The following is a 21,334-nucleotide window of genomic DNA, read 5'->3' as shown; positions in this document are numbered from 1 at the left end:
GCATTTTATGTCTATTTTATTTTTTATTAAATAGACATAAAATGCGAAATTAACTCTTAATGTTTTAAATTAAATTTTCATCTTTCGAACGATGATTTTACTATATCACTCTTTATTATAAGTCATTTATGTATTAGAAAAATAAGAATAACAAAATGATATACCAACATAAAATATTTTATTTACTATCAAAATTATATTAGTGCCACATAAATTGGGACGGGACAGAAGAAGATATAAAGCAACATATATTATTTGAAAATGAAATTAAAAGTATTGTAAATAACAATAATTAATAATTTAAAAAAAATGACCGATCTCTGTTTCAGCTGCTTTGGTCGTGATTTTACTATATCACCCCTAATTAATTATTATAGTCATTTAAGCATTGTACCACATAAGTTGAGATAGGAAAAATATCATAATCATAATGATAAAAAATTTAAATTATTTTTAAAATATAATTGGCTATTGTCGACAGAAAACTCTGGACAAGAAGAGTAGCATATATTATTAAAGAATTAACATAAAAAGTATTATAAATTACAATTGTTAACAACTTAAAATGTCTATAAAAAATTAATATGTTATATATTTCAAAAAAATTACATGAAAAATACTAGAAATCACAATAATCAACAACTTAAAAAATTTAAATAATATAAAATATTTGGTCGGCTCTTGAAATTATATTAGTGTCACTGAAATTGGAATAGAAGAAAAGCATTATAAATCACAATAATTAAAAACTTAAATTATTTTTAAAATATAATTGACTATCAATGTCATAAAAATTTGGACAAGAAAAGTAACGTATATTAATTTAAAAAATATATAAAAATATTATAAATTACAATAGTTAACAACTTAAATTATCTAAATACATATTAAAATAACATATATTGAACTCGTGCTAGATTCTGGATGAATCCTAGAAAACATATGCAATCCTTTTATTAAAAATTTTTATTTAAATAAATCAAGATTGAAAAGATAAATAAATATCTTAATATTGGACTCGTGCTGACACGAGCCATGCTTCTCTAGTATTATATAGAAGAGGTGGTTTCGACCACCTCTCATGCAATTACCAAAAAAGCCATCCACTCCCACTTAATTACATACCATGCCCCAATATATAATAATTTCATCGTTTCATCATAATGGTTTAGTATTTAATACATTCTATTAATTTATATTAATTAACTATAACTACATATTGGAAGTAAAAAAAATTATTTATTTAATTGGATATCATGTTCAAAACTAATTTGTTACCACGAATCACAATAATTAATAATTTAAAATATTTAAACGACATATAGAAATTTTATTGACTCTCATTATTTTAGCAATGCCACATAAATTGAGATAAAGGAAAAGTACTGCAAATCATAATAATTAACAACTTAAAATATTTAAAAGATATATAAAAATTTTAGTAGATTCTCAAAATTGTATCGAAGCCACATAAATTGGGACACAATGAGTAAATATATTATTAAATAATTACATAAAAATTATTATAAATCACAATAATTAACAAGTTAAAATACTTTTTTAAAAATAGATAAAAGTTCTATTCAACTCTCAAAATTTTATCGGTGCACCATAAATCATGACAAAATAAAAAATTATCTTAATTAATTGCAACTAAATATTTAAAGTAAATCAATTTTATTATTTAATTTGCTTTTATATATAAAATTAATCTTTTTATTTATTTATTTATTTTAGTAAATTTAAATTTTAAAATTATTTTTTTCTTATATAGAAATACTAATATTTAAACTTAAAATTAAATTTTCAAAGTACAAAATTAATAAATTTAATTTAATAAAAATAATTTTTTAATGAATATTTTCTTAGAATTTGTGATGGGTCAATATGTATCAAATTAAAAAGAAATAAATAAAAATATATAGTAAAATTTTATTATTGTGAAAGATAAATATAATGTACTATCCAATAATGTTTAATAATATCATATTTTGCATATGCAAATATAGCATCCCGTATTTAATTAATATACTATTTTGGTGAATTATCGATGATTACTATTGGATATGATAAAATTATATTAATTTTTATAGTAATAACATAATCAATCGTTCTTAATTAATTATTATGAGTCATCTAGATATTAAGAAAATAAATAATATTTAATGAAAAACAAAATAGACATAAAATGCGAAATTAACTCTTAATGTTTTAAATTAAATTTCCGTCTTTTGAATGATGATTTTACTATATCACTCCTTATTATAAGTCATTTATGTATTAGAAAAATAAGAATAACAAAATGATATGTCAACATAAAATATTTGATTGACTATCAAAATTACATAAATTGAGACGGGACAGAAGTAGATATAAAGCAACATATATTATTTGAAAATGAAATAAAAATTACTGTAAATAACAATAATTAACAAAAAAAATATTAAAAATTAACTGATTTCTATTGCTTCAATCGTGATTTTAATATATCACCCACAATTAATTATTATAAGTCACTTATGTATTGAAAAATTAATAATATTGAATCTATGATTTTACTATATGTATGTATGTATATATATATATATATATATATACTATGAATAAAAAAATTCATGATATTTAACCAAAAAAAACTACTTCATATACTCAAAGGGCAAAAGAATAAAAACACACAAAAGATAAATGTAGAGAAATCGAGAAACACCAAATGGATTATTAACATTTGTAACATTCAACACATTTCTAAATGTTTCTAAATTCTTTTTGAATCAACACATACACATAATAAAAATACTGAATACTAAATAATAATAATTACATTTTATTATATCATCCCTAATTAATTATTATGCTAATTTAAGCATTGTGCCACATAAGTTGAAATAGAAACAATATTATAAATCACAATGATAAAAAATTTAAATTATTTAAAAATGGTTATCGTCGACACAAAACTCTGGACAAGGAGAGTAGCATATATTATTCAAAAATTACATAAAAAGTATTATAAATTACAATAATTAACAATTAAAATATCTAAAAATAATTTAATATGTTATATATTTCAAAAAAATTACATGAAAAATACTAGAAATCACAATAAGTAACAACTTAAAAAATTTAAAAGATATAAAATATTTGATCGACTCTTGAAATTATATTAGTGTCACTGAAATTGGAATAGAAGAAAGTATTATAAATCATAATAATTTAAAACTTAAATTATTTTTAAAATATAATTGACTATCAATGCCGCAAAAAATTGGACAAGAAAAGTGGCGTCTATTAATTTGAAAATTACATAAAAAAAAATATTATAAATTACAATAGTTAACAACTTAAATTATCTAAATACATATTAAAATAACATATGTTGAACTCATACTAGATTCCGGATGAATCCTAGAAAACATATGCAATCGTTTTATTAAAAAAATATATTTAAATATATCAAGATTGAAAAGAAAAATAAATACTTTATTATTATTGTATAAATATAATAAGGTCTGGTTTTGCCATGAAAATCATAATTTTTCGGAGTTAGAGTTGGAGTTGTGTTTGGCCATGAATATAAGCTAAAATTGTTTTTAAAATTTTGTGAGAGAAGTATGAGTGAAAACAAGTAAAATTTGTTTCCACTTTTCTATGTACAATTTCAAAATTGTATTTGAAATTTTCATGACCAAATGCATCTTGTTTTCACTTTTTTTTACTCATTTTTTTTTTCCACAAAATTTTAAAAATAATTTTACTCTAATTTATATTTATGATCAAATACAATTTCAACTTCAATTTTAATTTCAACTCTATTTCTAGCTCCAAAAAATTATGTTTTCGTGTCAAACGGGGCCAATACATAAAGTGCCAGAGCCCAATATTTGGTCCGAAAACTGGAGAGATCCAAATCCAAATTCAGTAACGACTAACGAGCAACACTTTCCGCAGCTCAATTAACGACCAACAACCACCGGAGAACTAGTCAAACCACCACTACTCACGGCGGAGCGCCACCCAATTCAGAGCTGATGGCCAGTCTCATCGGCGTTTCATCTTCTCCTTTTCCCACCCATACCTCTCATCTCGTGCCATCTCGCTCTAATTCCGTATCTTCCCTCATTCAACTCAAGGTAAACACTTACTCTTCATCTTTTCAACATTCACTTTTTTTTCTCTCTCTCAAATATTGACATTCTTATTGATTATTTATTAAAGAGATATTCGGTTCGGCGATTGTTGTTGCTTCGAGTGAACTGCTCATCGAGACAGGTCGAAGATGCAGAGACAGAGTCGGAATCTAAGGTGGTGTTGCCGGATACTTCTGTTGATACAGGCATTTCAGCATACAATTGGTGTGCAGCTCTTGGAGGGATTGGGTTTCTCGAGACTTCTTACTTGACTTACCTCAAGCTCACTAATTCTGAAGCATTTTGTCCTGTTGGTGATGGTGGCAGCTGCGGCAACATCCTCAATAGCAGCTATTCAGCTGTGTTTGGTAATATATCCCTTGCTATTTTTAGGAATTTCGGACTGTTAAAAGAACTTTCTACTTTAGAAGTATCTTTGTAGCCTTTTATAAATATCTAATTTTTTGTTAAAAGAAACAAACTTTAAAGTAATCATAAATGTCTAGTTTTGTTTAAGTTTCTGCTTGTAGAAAAAAATGTTCAGAAGAATAAAGAGAGGATTATAACTATTTATGTTGTATAATATCTCTGGAAACATAGTGAAGCCTCTATTTACAGATGGAGGTAGTAAATTTGTTATATTGCGGGGGATAACCCCATCCCGTTGGAGTTCATAGAGCTGAACCTACTAATTAGGAATTGGGGCTTAGGTGTTGTTATTGTTGTACATGGAGATGGTAAGTTTTGCTTGTTAAAAATATTAATTTCGGACATGAAACGAAGTTGGTTCCAAGAAATCTTACTAAATACAAGAGGTTATTAACCAAAGGAATCTATTGATAATTAGACCAGCGTATATGGATAATAGCCTTTTCTCAGTTACATAATCTTTGAGCAACTTCAAAAGAGACGCTATAAGGTAGATAGTTTGTTTTATCAACGAATGGAATGCCTAGAATGCAATTGGGCTGAGAAGTTCATGCTTCCCTTATATCGGTGTTATAATAAGCTGGCACACATTGATTGCACTGAGTTTAAACAAACTCCAGCGTGGAGCCAAAATTAGCAAAACCAAATACCAATATCTATTGGTCCAACATACTTGACAAGATGATGTTGACAGTAAACGTACTGGTGAGGCCCCAACATAACCCAATTCCTTGAAGTAGCAGCTCCTAATTCTCGTACTGATGTAACTCCAATTGCTCATGCATAATACAGAGGTGAATAGTTCTACCTTTATCTTGAAACAAAACACGTGCGAATTGTTCAGGGCATACTTAGGCCTGTTATGGGCTGGGACAGCTTATCTTCTCAGCTGCCCATCCCATTGGACCTGTTACATCTGTTTGATCCGTAGTCCTTGGAAGTTTGTAGAAAACCTGCACTATGTGAGATTTCTTCTTCTAACAAAATGTTTAACTCCTCTTGAAGGTTAAATCATTTCACACAGGAGGTAGAACGTTCTATTATAGAGTTTATGTTGTTGTCAGAGTAAACGACTGCTAATTTTGTTACATTGTGAATTGTATATATTTGATCCGAAAGACATAGATTGGAAAATCACCAAATTGAAGGCAATATGTCATTTAAATTGCAGGTAATATGTTTGGAAAGAGATTCAGTTTTCATCCTTTTGCATTTGCCAGGTGTTCCTCTTCCATTGATTGGTATGGTGGCTTATGGAGTAGTTGCAGTACTTGGGATACAATTGGGCCAGAAAAGCAGGCCTCTTGGAATTGGTGAAGCTAACGGGCGTTTGGTTTTACTTGGAACAACTACTTCCATGGCAGCTGCCAGTGCATACTTCTTATACATTCTAAGCACAAAATTCACTGGGGAATTTTGTCCGTACTGTTTAGCTTCTGTTCTGTTGTCGTTTGGTTTGTTCGTCAGCAGTATAAAGGTTATCTCCACCACAGATAACATTGTTTGTTTAGCTTCTATGGCTATATGCATTGCTAATGACAAAACTATGGCTTTCATACACAGGGTTTGGGGTCTGAAGAGGTGCAAAAAGATGTGGGTATACTGTTACTTACAGTTCTTTTGGTGGTTTCCACCCTAAACAATTCATACAGTGTCTCTCAGCCTTCGAGTACCAGGTAAACCCTCCGTATGCATTTACACATTGTAGGATAATATTAGGCAAATCTTTGGATTGAAAGGACAACAGGCAAGAGTTCCCTTTTCTTGCATTATATAAGGAAGTTTCAAGCAAAAGAAAACATGGTCTTTTTACTTTAATATTTCCTTGTCTATTCTTCCCCAGAATAGGAGTTGGATTAGTTGGAGCTAAAAATTTAAATCTGACCTCCTCATAACACGTTAGATACTCCTTAAAGGAATATGTATAAATAAGAGACTCTGAACCGTCAAGTACTTTTTAACTTACATAAGTTAAAAGAATTCTGTAGATATCTGGACAAAGCTTGTTAGGCCTGTCAATGCTGTCACGTAGCGAAATATGGATGCTGTTCTTTCCTAATGGAGTAAATAAGCATACAGTTATGAGGTTAAAATTTGTGATTCTTATACTCTTTGATACAGTATATTTAAGAAAAGTTGCTATCGGTAACTTTTGGTAAGGAGGCAATATCTTATCGCTCCTTCTTGATTTTCGATGAAGTAGATTTTGCGAAATTATGGACCCTTCTACTCAGAGTAGTTCGTTGAGCTTATAGGCTTGAAATTGTTTATAATTAGGTAGTAAATGTTTGATTGACATAGATTATAGAAACTTTCATTTGAATTATTTAAGCTACAATCTTTATGCAAGGAGGAGAAGCTTATTCAGTTTCTAGATTTAGCAGTAACAAGATATCCTGTAAGATAGAAAAGTTCTTGATGTGTAGTCACACTTAAAACTTTAGATCATCTGAAATCTGTAGTTGGTGAAAAGATCATGCACGTTATTCAAGAGAACAATTACTCAAATTCCCTTTCCCATCTTTTGCAGTTCTGCTATGGATGAGATGGAATACTTTAAAACGGAGATCACAACAGAGTCTACGCCTTTTGCTATATCCCTTGCGAAACACCTGCGTTCAATTGGGGCAAAAATGTATGGGGCTTTCTGGTGTTCTCACTGCCAGGAACAAAAGCAGGTTCTCTTTCTTTTGCAAATGTGCTTTCTTAGAACTGCATTTTGATGGGTTTCTCGAAAAACAACAAACTGCATATGAAAATGATTGTTTTCTAATTGATGAATTATTTCCATTTGGGTTGCCTCAATGGCATAGTGACACCAGTTTATTGGACAAAAAAAAAGGTGAGATACAGAAAGAAATGTCTGCTTACATAGAAAATGGGAAAGGAAAAATCTTTCCCCATTATCAAGTCTGACATGATGTTGGTAGGGTGAAGCATGAATGTTGATTGGACTCCAGCCACTTTCTCTGATTGCTAAATTCTTAAATTAACTTAACATTCTATAAGGGAAAAACAAAACAAGGGTAGAACTCTGATTAAGAGTCAAAAGAAAACATGATATGGGTAGGGAAGAATATGAATGTGCATCAACTACTACTAGGTTGAAACTTGAATGTTAACGTCTTCCATTAATAAGTAAAAGCATGATTAAAGGGAAAAAGAGGGACCCTTGTAATTATTTCTTTCATATCTTTTGTGTTTATTTGCTGGTGCTGGAATTGGCTAAGAGCTTCAGTGGATTTATCTTTAGAGTTTAGAGTTCAGAAGCAGATTCTCAGAGTTCTGACCTAAACTAAAAAAAAGAAGGGCAGCCCGGTGCACTAAAGCTACCGCTATGCGCGGTATCCGGGGAAGGGTCCCACCACAAGGGTGTATTGTACGCAGCCTTGCCTTACCTTGCAGTTCTGCCAGAGGCTGTTTCCAAGGCTTGAACCCGTGACCTCCTGATCACATGACATCAACTTTACGAGTTACTCCAAGGCTCTACTTCTGACCTAAACTGTTTGTCAATATTGCAACTAATCTTTAAGAATATAAAAAGGGGCTGTAAAGGTCCCACTGAAATATGGAAACAAAGTATTTTTGGCAAAACAAATCGTGATCCTTGCTTCCTTACACTTCACATCAAAAGTTTCCGTCTACCTTGCAGTTACACTAGAAATTCTGATTTGCATCATGCACTTGTGACTTAACCGAATAGGTAAGAGGTGCTAGTACTCTGTACTAAATTAGTTTATTTGTCTCTGCATCTAGATGTTTGGACGAGACGCAGCAGAGCTACTAGACTATGTGGAATGCTTTCCTGATGGATTTAAGAAAGGAACTTCTATGGTCAAGGCATGTCAAGAAGCAAAACTTGAAGGGTTCCCTACATGGGTTATCAATGGGGAGGTGAGCAAGAACCACCTTTCTGCTACAAAAATCTTTTGAAACAGATATAAAGGCATCAGTCATTCGCACGCTAGACCAGAAAATGAACATCTTGCTGTTTGAACCTCTAGCTTTCTTTACATTGAGGGACCTTAAAATTATAATATTATGGCAGGTTGTGAGCGGAGAGAAGCAGCTTTCGGAGCTCGCTATACTGTCTGGTTTCAATATGAAAGAAGAACTTACGGAGGCACCAACACAGGCTCTTACGGAGGCTAAATGAACTACGCTGACCAACAGAGTGACATATTCTTAGGATATTGAAGTTTATGAAGCATCTTATTATTGCCCTCTGGAATTTATTTTGTTTCATAATGTAATTATCTTCTTATGTTATAAAACTGAATAGATAGTACGATAAAGTGAAGGATTCGAGTGGATCATCTTCCCAGTACATACATCAAGCAAATACTATTACCACAAGTAATGAATTTTGTGTTACTGTTTTCTTCTAATGTTTTACGTGTCTAACTTCCTTCTGAAAGTCTCTTCACTATTTTTTCCTATGACAAACTCTTCTAGTTATGTAAGGCTATATTCTAATATTTTTATATTATGGGAGGAACTGACTTTCCTAAATTTGAAATCTTTTATCTAAACTTATCAATACTAATACTCATTTATTTTGTGATCAAGAACGTCAGTTGGAACCTACTTTAATCTAAAGTAATGTTCAAATGCATCAAGAAGTCAATTTTGCTCCCCTTATCCATTAACTTCTTTTTAAATGCAATCATTTCTTATTTTAAAATTTTAATAATATGTCATGAGAAGATAGTAGATTTTACTACTTTTCATTTTATAGTTGACCTTTTTCCTAAAAATATTTATTTTAATTTAGTTATTCTTTTATGAAATCAAGAGAGTATTATTATATTCGGTCAATATTACATTTATCATAAAATGACTAAATAAAATGTATAAACTTAAATTTATATTTTTAAAGTATAATTAATAAGATTAATTTAATAAAATAAATTTATAAAACTTTTCTCTTGTCAAATGAATAAGGCCAACTATTTTGAAATGAGGAATAGTTAATTAACATAGTTGAATGTTTATTTCAAAATTTATTATAGTCAATAAGTTAAACCAAACTGAATGTTGAATTTCAAGCTAGTCACAAAACCTAATAAAAGAGTAGTATTATTTTTGAACATGGAAACCCAAATTCAGAACTATCATTCTTTGTACTTCGTGCTACTTCATTATTAAAGGGAATAATGTCTAACTCTATTAAAAAATCCAAAGTGTAAATTTTGAAAATTTAATGAATTTTAATTTTTGATAATTCTAAAAATAATTGTACAAAAGTTAAGGCCAAATATTGTGAAAAAAGTCGTATTTTTTGTTTTTTTTTTAACTATAACTACTTCCTCTCTTGTTTTGGGTAACCATTTTTCTTTGGAGCGATCAGTTCCTTCATCAATGGTGACTGTAAATCTGAAGTGGCTGCTAATATTGTCAGCATTTCTAAGAGTGTTTTTGATAATTTACGGTGAATGGCAAGATACCCATATGGAGGTTAGATATACAGATGTAGACTATCTTGTTTTCTCAGATGCAGCTGCTTTAGTGGCTGCTGGAAAGTCTCCTTATCAAAGATCTACATATCGTTATTCACCCTTAATTGCTTTTCTTCTTGTGCCCAATTCTTTCATCCATCCTTCTTGGGGAAAGTTTATTTTCTCCTCTTCAGGTACTGAGCTTTTTTTAATTTTTGGGATTTTTTTTACTGCTGAAGAAGTCTGAGGTTTGCTATTTTCATATGATTTATGTTTATTGTTTGTTGGGACAGCTAGATAAATGAGAGATAATCTTTTGATGATCCAAGATTTTTGGTTTGTTAATGTTGATTTAAGTTCTTATATTGTGTTTTCTATAAAAAGAATGTTTGTAATTTCAAGATAATGCAAAGGTTCCATTTTTGTTATTGTTTGTTGTTTCTTGTACCTCGATTGTTGTATTGTTTTGTTGTAGTTTCTGTTCTATTGTTATTTGCTATGTTTGTTATTGTTTGTTGTTTCTTGTACTTCCGTCACTTCTTTTTTCGTGACTTCTTTTCTTGAGCTGAGGGTCTATTGGAAACATCCTCTCGACCTGTGAGGTTGGGATAAGGTCTGCGTACACTCTACTCTCCTCAGACCCGCTAAGTAGGAGTATACTTGGTATGTTTTTGTTGCAAAGGTTCCACTTTTATTTACTCTTTCTTGTTTTCCCTCATACAAATGCTTCTTATATGTGGTTTCCAAGAGATTTTAGCCTGAGATTTTAGCCTCTCTCGGTTTCTCTCTGATTAGATGTCATTGGCAATCTTTGGGGTTGTTTTGGCTGTATAATATAGAATGGATGAATAGTTAACTATGACTGACATTTGTACGTCATTTGTAAATGATCAATCTAGGAGTAGTCAAATAGCACTTGAACGTGCACCTTTGTGTGTGGGTTTATTATCTCATTATTGCAAATAATGCATAATTGGAATTCCCTTAGAAACATTACATCTTAATTATGTTTCCAAAACAGATATGCTTACTGAAACTTACATTGAGTTCGTGCGGCAGATCTTCTCGTGGGATTTCTCATCAATGCCATTCTGAAGCTAAGAGGGGTGCCTGAGAAATTGTGCACTTATTCAGTGATGGTATGGCTTTTGAATCCATTTACCTTTACCATTGGAACTCGTGGGAATTGTGAACCCATCATCTGCGCCATAATCCTTTGGATTATATTATGTCTAATGAAGGGTAAAACTTCTAGGTCCTTTTGTTTATCTCTAGCATGGTTATGTTGAGAATTTACTCCCAAATTCTTATTTTCCGTTGTTAGTTTACTCCCCTACTGTTACTCTCTGTGATATTATCTCTTTCAGAATGGTCCGCCTCCTTCTTAACGTACCTTAATTATCATTGGAGCAATGGAAACCACAGTAAGGAGGGAAAGTATGAAGGGGGAAGTATTTACACTATCAGAATCATGGTTTAGGCAATGAATTGTCATCAAACACCTATCAAGACTGTCTTTCTCCCACTCAACCCCAGGGATAGGTGTATAATGAACCAACACAATATTAAGAGCCAGTGAATGAGGTTTTAGCAAGCTAACAATGTAAGATGAATATTATTCTTTTATCATTAGGACTTGGTTTCTCCAATTAAAAAATGAATCAAGATTTGTAACTGAATCTGCATCTGTTTCATTTAACAGCTATTATACAATTTGAAATTATAGCGAGCCTCTAGTTTAAAGCAAAAATAGAAACCAAGAATCTTAACTCTGGAACTTTATAGGGTTAAACAGCAAATTCATTTAATTGAGAGTGTTTCCGCAAATCCTCCGATATTTTGGGTCAGATTACTGTGTTCTCACTTGGGTTAGTAGGGACTGTGGCTCCGTATTTTTCTTTGTAATTTTAAATCTTCATGCTCTACTGATTTGGTTGTGTTTCCCTGATCAGGTCGTTTAGTACAAGCTGCATTTTGGTATGGGCTTGTCGTCCACATCAGAATCTATCCAATAATTTATGCTCTTCCGATCATTTTAGTTCTTGATCCCCTGTTCTTCCAGTATGGTACAAAACCTGCTCTTGTGAATTGGAGTTCTAGAAAAAGCAAGTCACAGCAGACTTCGAGCTGTAAAAAACTTATCGATCCTTGTTGTATATGCAACTTTTTAACAAGCCTTTTCACCTGGAGGAGGATAATGTTTGGGCTTATTTCTGGAGCTCTGTTCTTTCTCCTTACGGGGCTTTTCTTCTTTTTATATGGCTGGGACTTCTTGCATGAAGCACTGCTCTATCATCTTACACGTGCAGACCCAAGGCACAACTTTTCAATTTATTTCTACCATATATATCTGCACTATGAACATGAGTTATCAAACTTGGAAAAGCTCGTCTCATTTCTGCCTCAGATTATAGTGCAGCTAGTTCTTGTTTTCCGCTTTGCGCAGGATTTTCCATTTTGCTTCTTTGTGCAGACTGTGGCATTTGTTGCGTTTAACAAGGTTTGTCAGCAATGCTTGAATCAGTTTTTGTTGAGAACCAGTAAATATTAGCTTGATTTTCCTTTAGCGAGATAATGTGTTTTTTCCTCTGACAGGTTATGACTGCTCAATACTTTGTTTGGTTCTTCTGTCTCTTGCCACTAATCCTACCATGGACCAACATGAAGCTCGGAGGAAAAGGATTGGTCTGCATCTTGGTGTGGATGGCAGCTCAGGGTCACTGGTTATTGTGGGGTTATTTGCTTGAATTTAAAGGAAAGAACGTCTTTCTTCAACTCTGGGTGGCAGGCTTGCTATTCTTGGCTGCAAATACTTTCGTTCTAATCAATATTATCCAGCAGCATACATATAGTCCAATCTTCCAAGTCCACCAGTCATCTCGTGCCACTTCAAAGAAACATGTCAAACAGAGATGAGGAATCAGATCATATACATCCTAATTCAGATCATCACATGGGTGGGAGTTTTCGAGCTATTAGTGTAGCCATGTTCGGGACTTGTAGAGCCTTTCATCATCAAGCAAAGCACTTGACTTTTTCATAGCTCCAAAATGGGTGCTGCTTAAAGTTAGAACTGTCTGCGCTGAAGATGTAGCAAGAGATCTTAATGACATTATTTTTTGAACTTTTGGTCATGTTGTGTAGTGCATACTTCACTACAATAGCAATTTACAAATGTCTATTGCAATTTTGTTGCATTTAGTATAGTTGAATATTTATTAATTCCAGTTTACTTCTCATTTTAGTTTGTTTTTCATTTCACACCCTTGCTAGAGTTAAGCTAGCTAGAGGAGTGATGTCACATCATTTCCATCTGCATAGCTTGCTTAAGTTTCTCTGTAAAGCCAATATTATTGGTATAATAAAGATATCTCTTTTTCTGTTCCTTTCATTTTCCAGTTACTCTTTCTTTCAATTTCTAGTTTCTCTTCTCCTATGTTTTCATTCCTTCATTTCCTGTTGCCTTGTTTTCTAGTGTGATTTCTTGTAGCTAATTTTGCTACAAATTGTATCAGAGCATAGCCGGGGAGATTCCATAATACATACCGGTTCAGCTCATTGTCAAATTACAGGCGCAGATTTCACCCCTAATGTGTATCTGGATGCCAAAGTTGTAGGAGATTCTGTGGAGAATTTGGATTGGGAGGATAAATCAAAAGCAAGGCCAAGGACCCAGCATTTCCCGAGGAGAATGAATAGTCTGTTGGAAGATCATGAACGGAGTGGGCTCCTTAAAGCCGAGAATGAAGGGAGTGATCTGTTTGGTTGGAGAGCCCTAATAAACAGCAGTTGAAATTACTATCCACGCGAGAGTCTTCTGAAATATTTATAGATCTCTTCCTCTGGAAAATACGCAGGACCTGGAACCTCCAGTGGACATATCTCTCTGGTAAAGAAAGACAAGCAATGTGTTACACAGAATCACTGTTCTGCTCATACAGTACAGATAGAAATAACAGGAAGCTTGTTTCTTAACAGGATATTTTATGATTTAGTTGCAATGATTGAGACTTGGGACTCAGGAAAGGCGTATGAACTGGTTATTGAAATTAAATTGCTCCTAGTTATTGGCCTCCTTGGTCATGATGCTCGCGGAGCGGATTAATTTCATGGTATATTTATATTCAAACTTCTAATAAACCATCTGGAGTTGCTGTTCATGAGTTTTTTATTCCTCTTATCATGCTTGCCTTGCACCATCAATGCACTCTATTCTAATGCGCCTATTGTTAAACTGATATACTATTGGTCGGTGTCAACTTTCTTTCACTCTATTATTCTTGTTATATGGGCAAAGGTGGAAAGGTGAGAAAGGTGGTAATTATATTAACATAGGTGCACGGCCACCTCTAGAATGTATTTTTAAACTCAGGAGAAAAATGGTAGCTATAAAAGATGAAGCTTATTCCGGCACTACATTTACAAATGAGTGATATTGTCAAAGATGTCTTAGAAAAAGAGAGCTGCAGTTGTATGGGTAAGAGATTTCTCCTTATTATGCTCTCCAGTGCTTAGCGGTGAACCTTGCAAGGAATAAGTTATAATTTGTTTCACTGGAAACCAAAGGAACTGGGTGGTGTGATGAAGAGGATAACGCTCTGTGCTTGCTTCCAATATTTAATTGTCCTTGTTCAATCAAGTTATTGCAATAGGTAATGTGATTGTTGTGTTGTTACTTTATTACTACTTCAATGGTGGTTGGTAGTAGTACCAGCAGCTACTGCGACTCAGACAGGCAGACAGATGGATTAGAGTCCCTTGGTACTGGCATGTGGGACATTTGAAGCCGCCTTTCAGTCACAGTTTAATCACTTTGACAATGCATCTTTTCGCCATGATCACACACACACAAATATAATTGATCTTGTAGCAAACAATAACTACAAGCTAACAACTACCAAGTAGTTCGCTACTTATTTATTTAGACTAGAATTGGGAGAGCCTTTCACCCAGAGGGAAAGCCCTTTCAAAAATTCTCGATGGCCAAGGCGTTCACCAAGGCCAAAGAGGGGGTTTGGAAATAGTTTTCAACCAGCAATAGACGCGCCTCGGTTAGAACCTCACTAGCTGCGTCATTGCCCCAAGCGCAAAGATAAGCTGTCTCCTTATTCTGCCATCCCTTTTATATCCCTCTTCCCTCTAATATTGGGTTGATGTTGCCGATGTGGGACAAAATTAATAACCGACTCATTGCTACCATACGGCCAATCACGTACCAAACTTAATAGAAAAGGTTAGTAACCCAATGATTATTCGCAATAAAATGATAAAGCAAAGCAAGACTGAAAGGTTTGTTTTACCTTGATGGTAACTGGAATTAAAAACATAAGGATAATAAATTAGATCCAGAGACTAGTACACTTGTTTAATTCGGATGGTTGTACTCTATTGTGTTGTTAGTTTAAATATAATATTTGTTTCAGCTATTACTTAAATTTTATTGTATCATTAAATTTATTATTAAGTACCGATGAAAAGTCTCAACGATCAATTTGGTGTGATTGTTTTTTTATCTTTTTTTTTTTTTCTTCTCATTTCCTCTTTACTTAATATCTAATAATTTATTGTATCTTTTACCTTATCTTTTCTACTAGTTTTACCCAGTACCCAACTTTCTTTAGGTATGCCCTTTGTTTTCTTCTTTGTCCCTTAATTTTTGGCTTCTCTTTACAATTTTCATGTGATTTATGTTTATTATTATTTATTGAGACAGCTAGATAAATGAGAGATAATCTTTTGATGATCCAAGATTTTTGGTTTGTTAATTTTGAATTAAGTTTTTATATTGTATTTTCTATAAAAAGAAGGTTTCTAATTTCAAGATAATGCAAAGGTTCCATTTTGTTATTGTTTGTTGTTTCTTGTACCTCGATTATTGATTTGTTTTGTTGTAGTTTGTGTTATGTTGTTATTTGTTATTTTTGTTATTATTTGTTGTTTCTTGTACTTCCGTCACTTCTTTTTCGGGACTGCTTTTCTTGAGTTGAGGGTCTATTGAAACAGCCTCTCGACCTCTGAGGTTGGGATAAGATCTGCGTACACTCTACTCTCCTCAGACCCGCTATGTAGGAGTACACTCGGTATGTTTTTGTTGCAAAGGTTCCATTTTTATCTACTCTTTCTTGTTTTCCCTCATAGAAATGCTTCTTATATGTGGTTTCCAAGAGATTTTAGCCTCTCTCGGTCTCTCTCTGATTAGGTGTCATTGGCAATCTTTGGGGTTGTTTTGGCTGTATAACTAAGAATGGACGAATTGTTAATTGTGACTGGCATTTGTACGTCATTTGTAAATGATCAATGTAGGAGTAGTCAAATAGCTCTTGAACTTGCACCTTTATATGTGGGTTTATTATCTCCTTATTGCAAATAATACATAATTGGAATTCTCTTAGAAACATTACACCTTAATTATGTTTCCAAAACAGATATGCTTACTGAAACTTACATTGAGTTCGTGCGGCAGATCTTCTCGTGGGATTTCTCATCAATGCCATTCTGAAGCTAAGAGGGGTGCCTGAGAAATTGTGCACTTATTCAGTGTTGGTATGGCTTTTGAATCCGTTCACCTTTACCATTGGAACTCGTGGGAATTGGGAGCCCATCATCGGCGCCATAATCCTTTGGATTATATTATGTCTAATGAAGGGTAAAACTTCCAGTTCCTTTTGTTTACCTCTAGTATGGTTATGTTTAGAATTTACTCCCAAATTTTTATTTTCCATTGTTATTTTACTCACCTACTGTTACTCTCTGTGTTATTTATCTCTTTCAAAATGGTCCGTCTCCTCCTTAACAAACCTTCATTATCATTGGAGCAATATAAACGACAGTAAAGAGGGAAAGTATGAAAGGGGAAGTATTTACACTATCAGAATCATGATTTAGGTGATGATTGTCATCAAAAACCTATCAAGACTCTGTCTTTCTCCACTCAACCCCAGAGTTAGGTGTATAATGACCCAACGCAATATCAAGAGCCAATGAATGAGGTTTTAGCAAGCACACAATGTAAGATGAATATTATTCTTTTACCATTAGGACTTTGGTTTCTCCAATAAAGAAATGAATCAATATTTTTTCATGAATCTGCTTCTGTTCCGTGTAGCAGCTAGTATACAATTTGAAATTGTAGCGAGAAAATTGAACCCAAGAATCTGCCTCTGTTCCGTGTAGTAGCTATTATACAATTTGAAATTATAGTGAGAAAATAGAAACCAAAAATCTGAACTCTGGAACTTTATAGGGTTAAACAACAAATTCATTTAATTGAGAGTGTTCCCACGAATCCTCCGATATTTTGGGTCAGATTACTGTATTCTCACTTGGGTTAGTAGAGACTGTGGCTCCATATTTTTCTTTGTAATTTTAAATCTTCATGCTCTACTGATTTTGGTTGTGTTTCCCTGATCAGGTCATTTAGTACAAGCTGCATTTTGGTATGGGCTTGTCGTCCACATCAGAATCTATCCAATAATTTATGCTCTTCCGATCATTTTAGTTCTTGATCCCCTATTCTTCCAGTATGGTACAAAACCTGCTCTTGTGAATTGGAGTTCTAGAAAAAGCAAGTCACAGCAAAATTCCAGCGGTAAAAAACTTATGGATCCTTGTTGCATATGCAACTTTTTAACAAGCCTTTTCACCTGGAGGATAATGTTTGGGCTTATTTCTGGAGTTCTGTTCTTTCTCCTTACGGGGCTTTTCTTCTTTTTATATGGCTGGGACTTCTTGCATGAAGCACTGCTCTATCATCTTACACGTGCATTATGAACATGAGTTATCAAACTTGGAAAAGCTCGTCTCATTTCTGCCTCAGATTAAAGTGCAGCTAGTTCTTGTTTTCCGCTTTGCGCAGGATTTTCCATTTTGCTTCTTTGTGCAGACTGTGGCATTTGTTGCGTTTAACAAGGTTTGTCAGCAATTCTTGAATCATTTTTTGTTGAGAATCAGTAAGTATTAGCTTGATTTTCCTTTAGCGAGATAATGTGTTTTTTCCTCTGACAGGTTATGACTGCTCAATACTTTGTTTGGTTCTTCTGTCTCTTGCCACTAATCCTACCATGGACCAACATGAAGCTCGGAGGAAAACGATTGGTCTGCATCTTGGTGTGGATGGCAGCTCAGGGTCACTGGTTATTGTGGGATTATTTGCTTGAATTTAAAGGAAAGAACGTCTTTCTTCAACTCTGGGTGGCAGGCTTGCTATTCTTGGCTGCAAATACTTTCGTTCTAATCAATATTATCCAGCAGCATACATAGAGTCCAGTCTTCCAAGTCCAACCAGTCATCTCGTGCCACTTCAAAGAAACATGTCAAACAGAGATGAGGAATCAGATCATATACATCCTAATTCACATTGTTACACCCCTTTTTACGTGCTCCAAAAAAAGAACTTAATGTTTTAAGTTTCGAAAGAATTTTTATTATTAAAGTGACAAAGATAAAAATTTGTTTCGAAAAAGAACTATTTATATTTTTTATTCAGAGTCGCCACTTGGCATAATCTGGTGTGTCAAGTCACCACTGGAAAATCCTTTTCAAAACCATTTGACTCTTTAAACTGGTTTGCGAATAAAGATTCCGGCTAAGGAATTCTGTTGACCGAGGGGAAGGTGTTAGGCACCTCTCGATCCCGTGGTTCAACCACGGTCGCTTGATAGAGTGTATCAACTATTTTGGCATTACGAAATGTATAAACCACACAAAAGCACGCAAAATAATCAAACAATAAACAAAAACAAAACAAAATGTAAAGTCCAGTCCAATTATTACAACCCGAAATAAAAAGGGACTGAAAGTAAACCTACGCTAATCCTGAACTAATGCTCTATCCGACGCCTCGGGTCTTCACCACGAACTTCCTCCGGGTACATAATACCTCGGGGCATTTCCCGGTGAATAAATATATACAGATACTTCGGGGCATTCCCCGACCAAATGAATATATTTTTTAGTGCGAGAAAATCAAATTATTCAACAAAATTTCAAACATTCCATGAAATTTCCAACATTCAACCAAAGCCGTCAATTCTAAACATTCCACGAAAACACTTGTTCCTAAATTCGTCTACACAGCCTATATTCGCCTATCCAATTAGCAACCTAAAACAGTGATACTATCAAGTTTACCAACGTTATTCATGCTTATTCCAAGTTGAACAAAAGTAACAATAAAACCATCATTAACCAAATTCATCATTTTATCAATCTCGTAATTCCACCCCAACTTTCCTTTTATCAAACCATTAAACATGATAAAACTCATTCCTCAAAACAACATAACCGAATCACAAACGCCATGATCAACATCAACAAAAATCCAACAAAATATAATAGCACCACACATATTCATAATCCATTCAACACATTAAGATAGATAAAAAGAGAATGGGTTAAGAAATAGACCTTTCAACAATCTGATCTTTGTTGATAATAAGAAAACCCGGACTTGGAATTTAGAATAGAACCTCAACGGCGATGAATCCAACTCGAATAGAGAAATAGCAATCTGAATTGAAGCCTCAAACGACCTTCCAATAATCGACTTTCATTGATAATAAATAATTAAAGAAGCCAAACTTTGAACCCCGACTAGAAAATCTCAACGACCAGCCACCTTAAATTGAGTGTTTCGAACTGTGATTATTATTTAATCGCACTTTTGATTTCAAACCGAGCAGCTGACTGGAGCTCATGAATTGGACCTCATCGGAACCTCAAATCGGAATTTGTGAATCCGAAATAGTCAACCCAAACTCGATTAGTACCTAAACCCCGATCGTTTTTTTTCGATCTGTTTTGGTGCTGGATTGACTGATTGCCCCGACGAGCATCGAAGAGAACGGAGCTGTTCTTGTTTTCCGGCGGATATAAGTCGATTACAGCAAGGAGCTTGGTCGCCGGTTTTAATGGGTTTTACGACGCCTCTCCGATCACTGTTCCTCAAATCCCGATTTCACTCTCTGTTTTTGCTACTCTGTTTTCTTCATCTTCCTCTCTCTAAATCAACCCCCAATTTCTTGTTTTCCGATCACCGCCGACCCCTACTGCATGCGTGTGTGTGAGGAACGTTTGTGTATTGCCTTCTGTGTGGTGAATTGTAAAAAGAATAGAAGATGATGGATCGTGGTGTGTGTTGTTACTATGAGAAAAATACAAAAATGGAGCTCCTGTGCCTCCCCATCTCTACTGTGATGGTCTCCCTTTTCAATTTTGGAAAAGAAAGAAGAACCCCCTTTTGTGTAATTGAAAAACCGGAAGAAGAAGAAGAAGAAGAAAAACCCCTTTATCAATGGAATCTCAATCTGAATATATGGTGCCTTCCGTGTAAAAAGGGTAGGGGGTAGGGTGTGGGGTAGTGATGTGTTGTCCAAAATTGATAGGAGAAGTGGTTAATTTTGTTACAAAAGAATAATTGGGGATTAGGTTTGTTAGTGGGTTTGTTATTTTTTTGTATTTTTATGGGATATAATCATACGGGTGAGGGCACGTGGTAAGACAGGGATAAAAATGTGTAACTTGGGTCTTCGGGAGGGACAAAATTAGGTGTCTACATCATGCCCCCTTTGAATGTAAACACGAAGTGTTTTCAGGCAAAGAAGTAGACAGCGAGACCAAATTTTGACCCGACCATTATTCAAAGAAAGAAACAGAAGGAAGAAGGACAACCGGTTCTTGACTTAAGACATCCTTCCTACCCAAGTTATGAGAGAATCAAGTCACGGGTATTTCAAAGGATTGGAAGAGGTGGACTATACCGAGTTGGGGAGTCGAGCGAGGTTCCATCGGGGTTCCGGTCCGCAGCTCTGTTATTACATCAAAACGAAAATTACAAGTTAAAACATAAATGAAATTACAAAATCCTATCTATACAGCTTCTATTGGTTCTTGACTCGACTTCCATCACCCTATTCTTCAGGCGGGCTCCTGACTTGCAATTTCTTTCAACTTGTTGCTTGGCTTTCAATTACTTCGCTTTGTTGCTTGACTTTTTCATTTCTTCACCCTATTCTCCATGCGGGCTCCTGATTTGCTATTTCATCACTTTGTTGCTTGACTTTCATTTCTTCACTCTATTCTTCAGGTGGGCCTCTAACTTGCTATTTCATCCCCCTGTTCTTCAGGCGAGCTCCTGAAACCTAAAATTAAAACTAGAACGACAATTATCCCAAACAAGAATTATAATAAAGTAGTATTTCATTTTTGAGAGCGTTGTCCCATTTTCCAGGAGGGTCCTGAACAGAAAGTAAATTCTCGTTTTTCAAGAGGGTCTTGAACATAAAGTAAATTCCCATTTTTCAGGAGGGTCCTGAACATAAAGTAAAATTCCATTTTTCAGGA

General features: G+C 33.8%; 2 protein-coding genes, 1 non-coding gene and 1 pseudogene across 3 annotated transcripts; 3 read left to right on the top strand and 1 right to left on the bottom strand.

Annotated features, from left to right (window-relative positions):
• The first annotated feature begins 3,819 nt into the window (after positions 1–3,819).
• On the top strand, positions 3,820–8,944 carry LOC107859836 (thiol-disulfide oxidoreductase LTO1). The gene is made up of 7 exons (XM_016704961.2): positions 3,820–4,130; positions 4,216–4,495; positions 5,777–6,033; positions 6,120–6,232; positions 7,087–7,234; positions 8,313–8,450; positions 8,605–8,944. The coding sequence occupies exons 1-7, from the start codon at positions 4,029–4,031 to the stop codon at positions 8,710–8,712; spliced, it is 1,146 nt and encodes a 381-aa protein (XP_016560447.1). The 5' UTR covers positions 3,820–4,028; the 3' UTR covers positions 8,713–8,944.
• A 664-nt stretch (positions 8,945–9,608) lies between these two features.
• LOC107859837 (GPI mannosyltransferase 1) lies at positions 9,609–13,379 on the top strand. The gene is made up of 4 exons (XM_016704962.2): positions 9,609–10,188; positions 11,054–11,236; positions 11,947–12,494; positions 12,590–13,379. The coding sequence occupies exons 1-4, from the start codon at positions 9,918–9,920 to the stop codon at positions 12,908–12,910; spliced, it is 1,323 nt and encodes a 440-aa protein (XP_016560448.1). The 5' UTR covers positions 9,609–9,917; the 3' UTR covers positions 12,911–13,379.
• A 1,554-nt stretch (positions 13,380–14,933) lies between these two features.
• On the bottom strand, positions 14,934–15,088 carry LOC124896336. The gene has a single exon (XR_007052695.1). It is a non-coding gene; the product is annotated as a U4 spliceosomal RNA (small nuclear RNA).
• Positions 15,089–16,238: 1,150 nt separating this feature from the next.
• On the top strand, positions 16,239–18,320 carry LOC107859838 (annotated as a pseudogene).
• Positions 18,321–21,334: the final 3,014 nt, after the last annotated feature.

The sequence above is a fragment of the Capsicum annuum genome, chromosome 2, assembly GCF_002878395.1.
Source record: "Capsicum annuum cultivar UCD-10X-F1 chromosome 2, UCD10Xv1.1, whole genome shotgun sequence".
Taxonomy (NCBI): domain Eukaryota; kingdom Viridiplantae; phylum Streptophyta; class Magnoliopsida; order Solanales; family Solanaceae; genus Capsicum; species Capsicum annuum.
The sequence above is the reverse complement of the archived record's forward strand: the minus strand, read 5'-3'. Positions and strand labels throughout refer to the sequence as shown.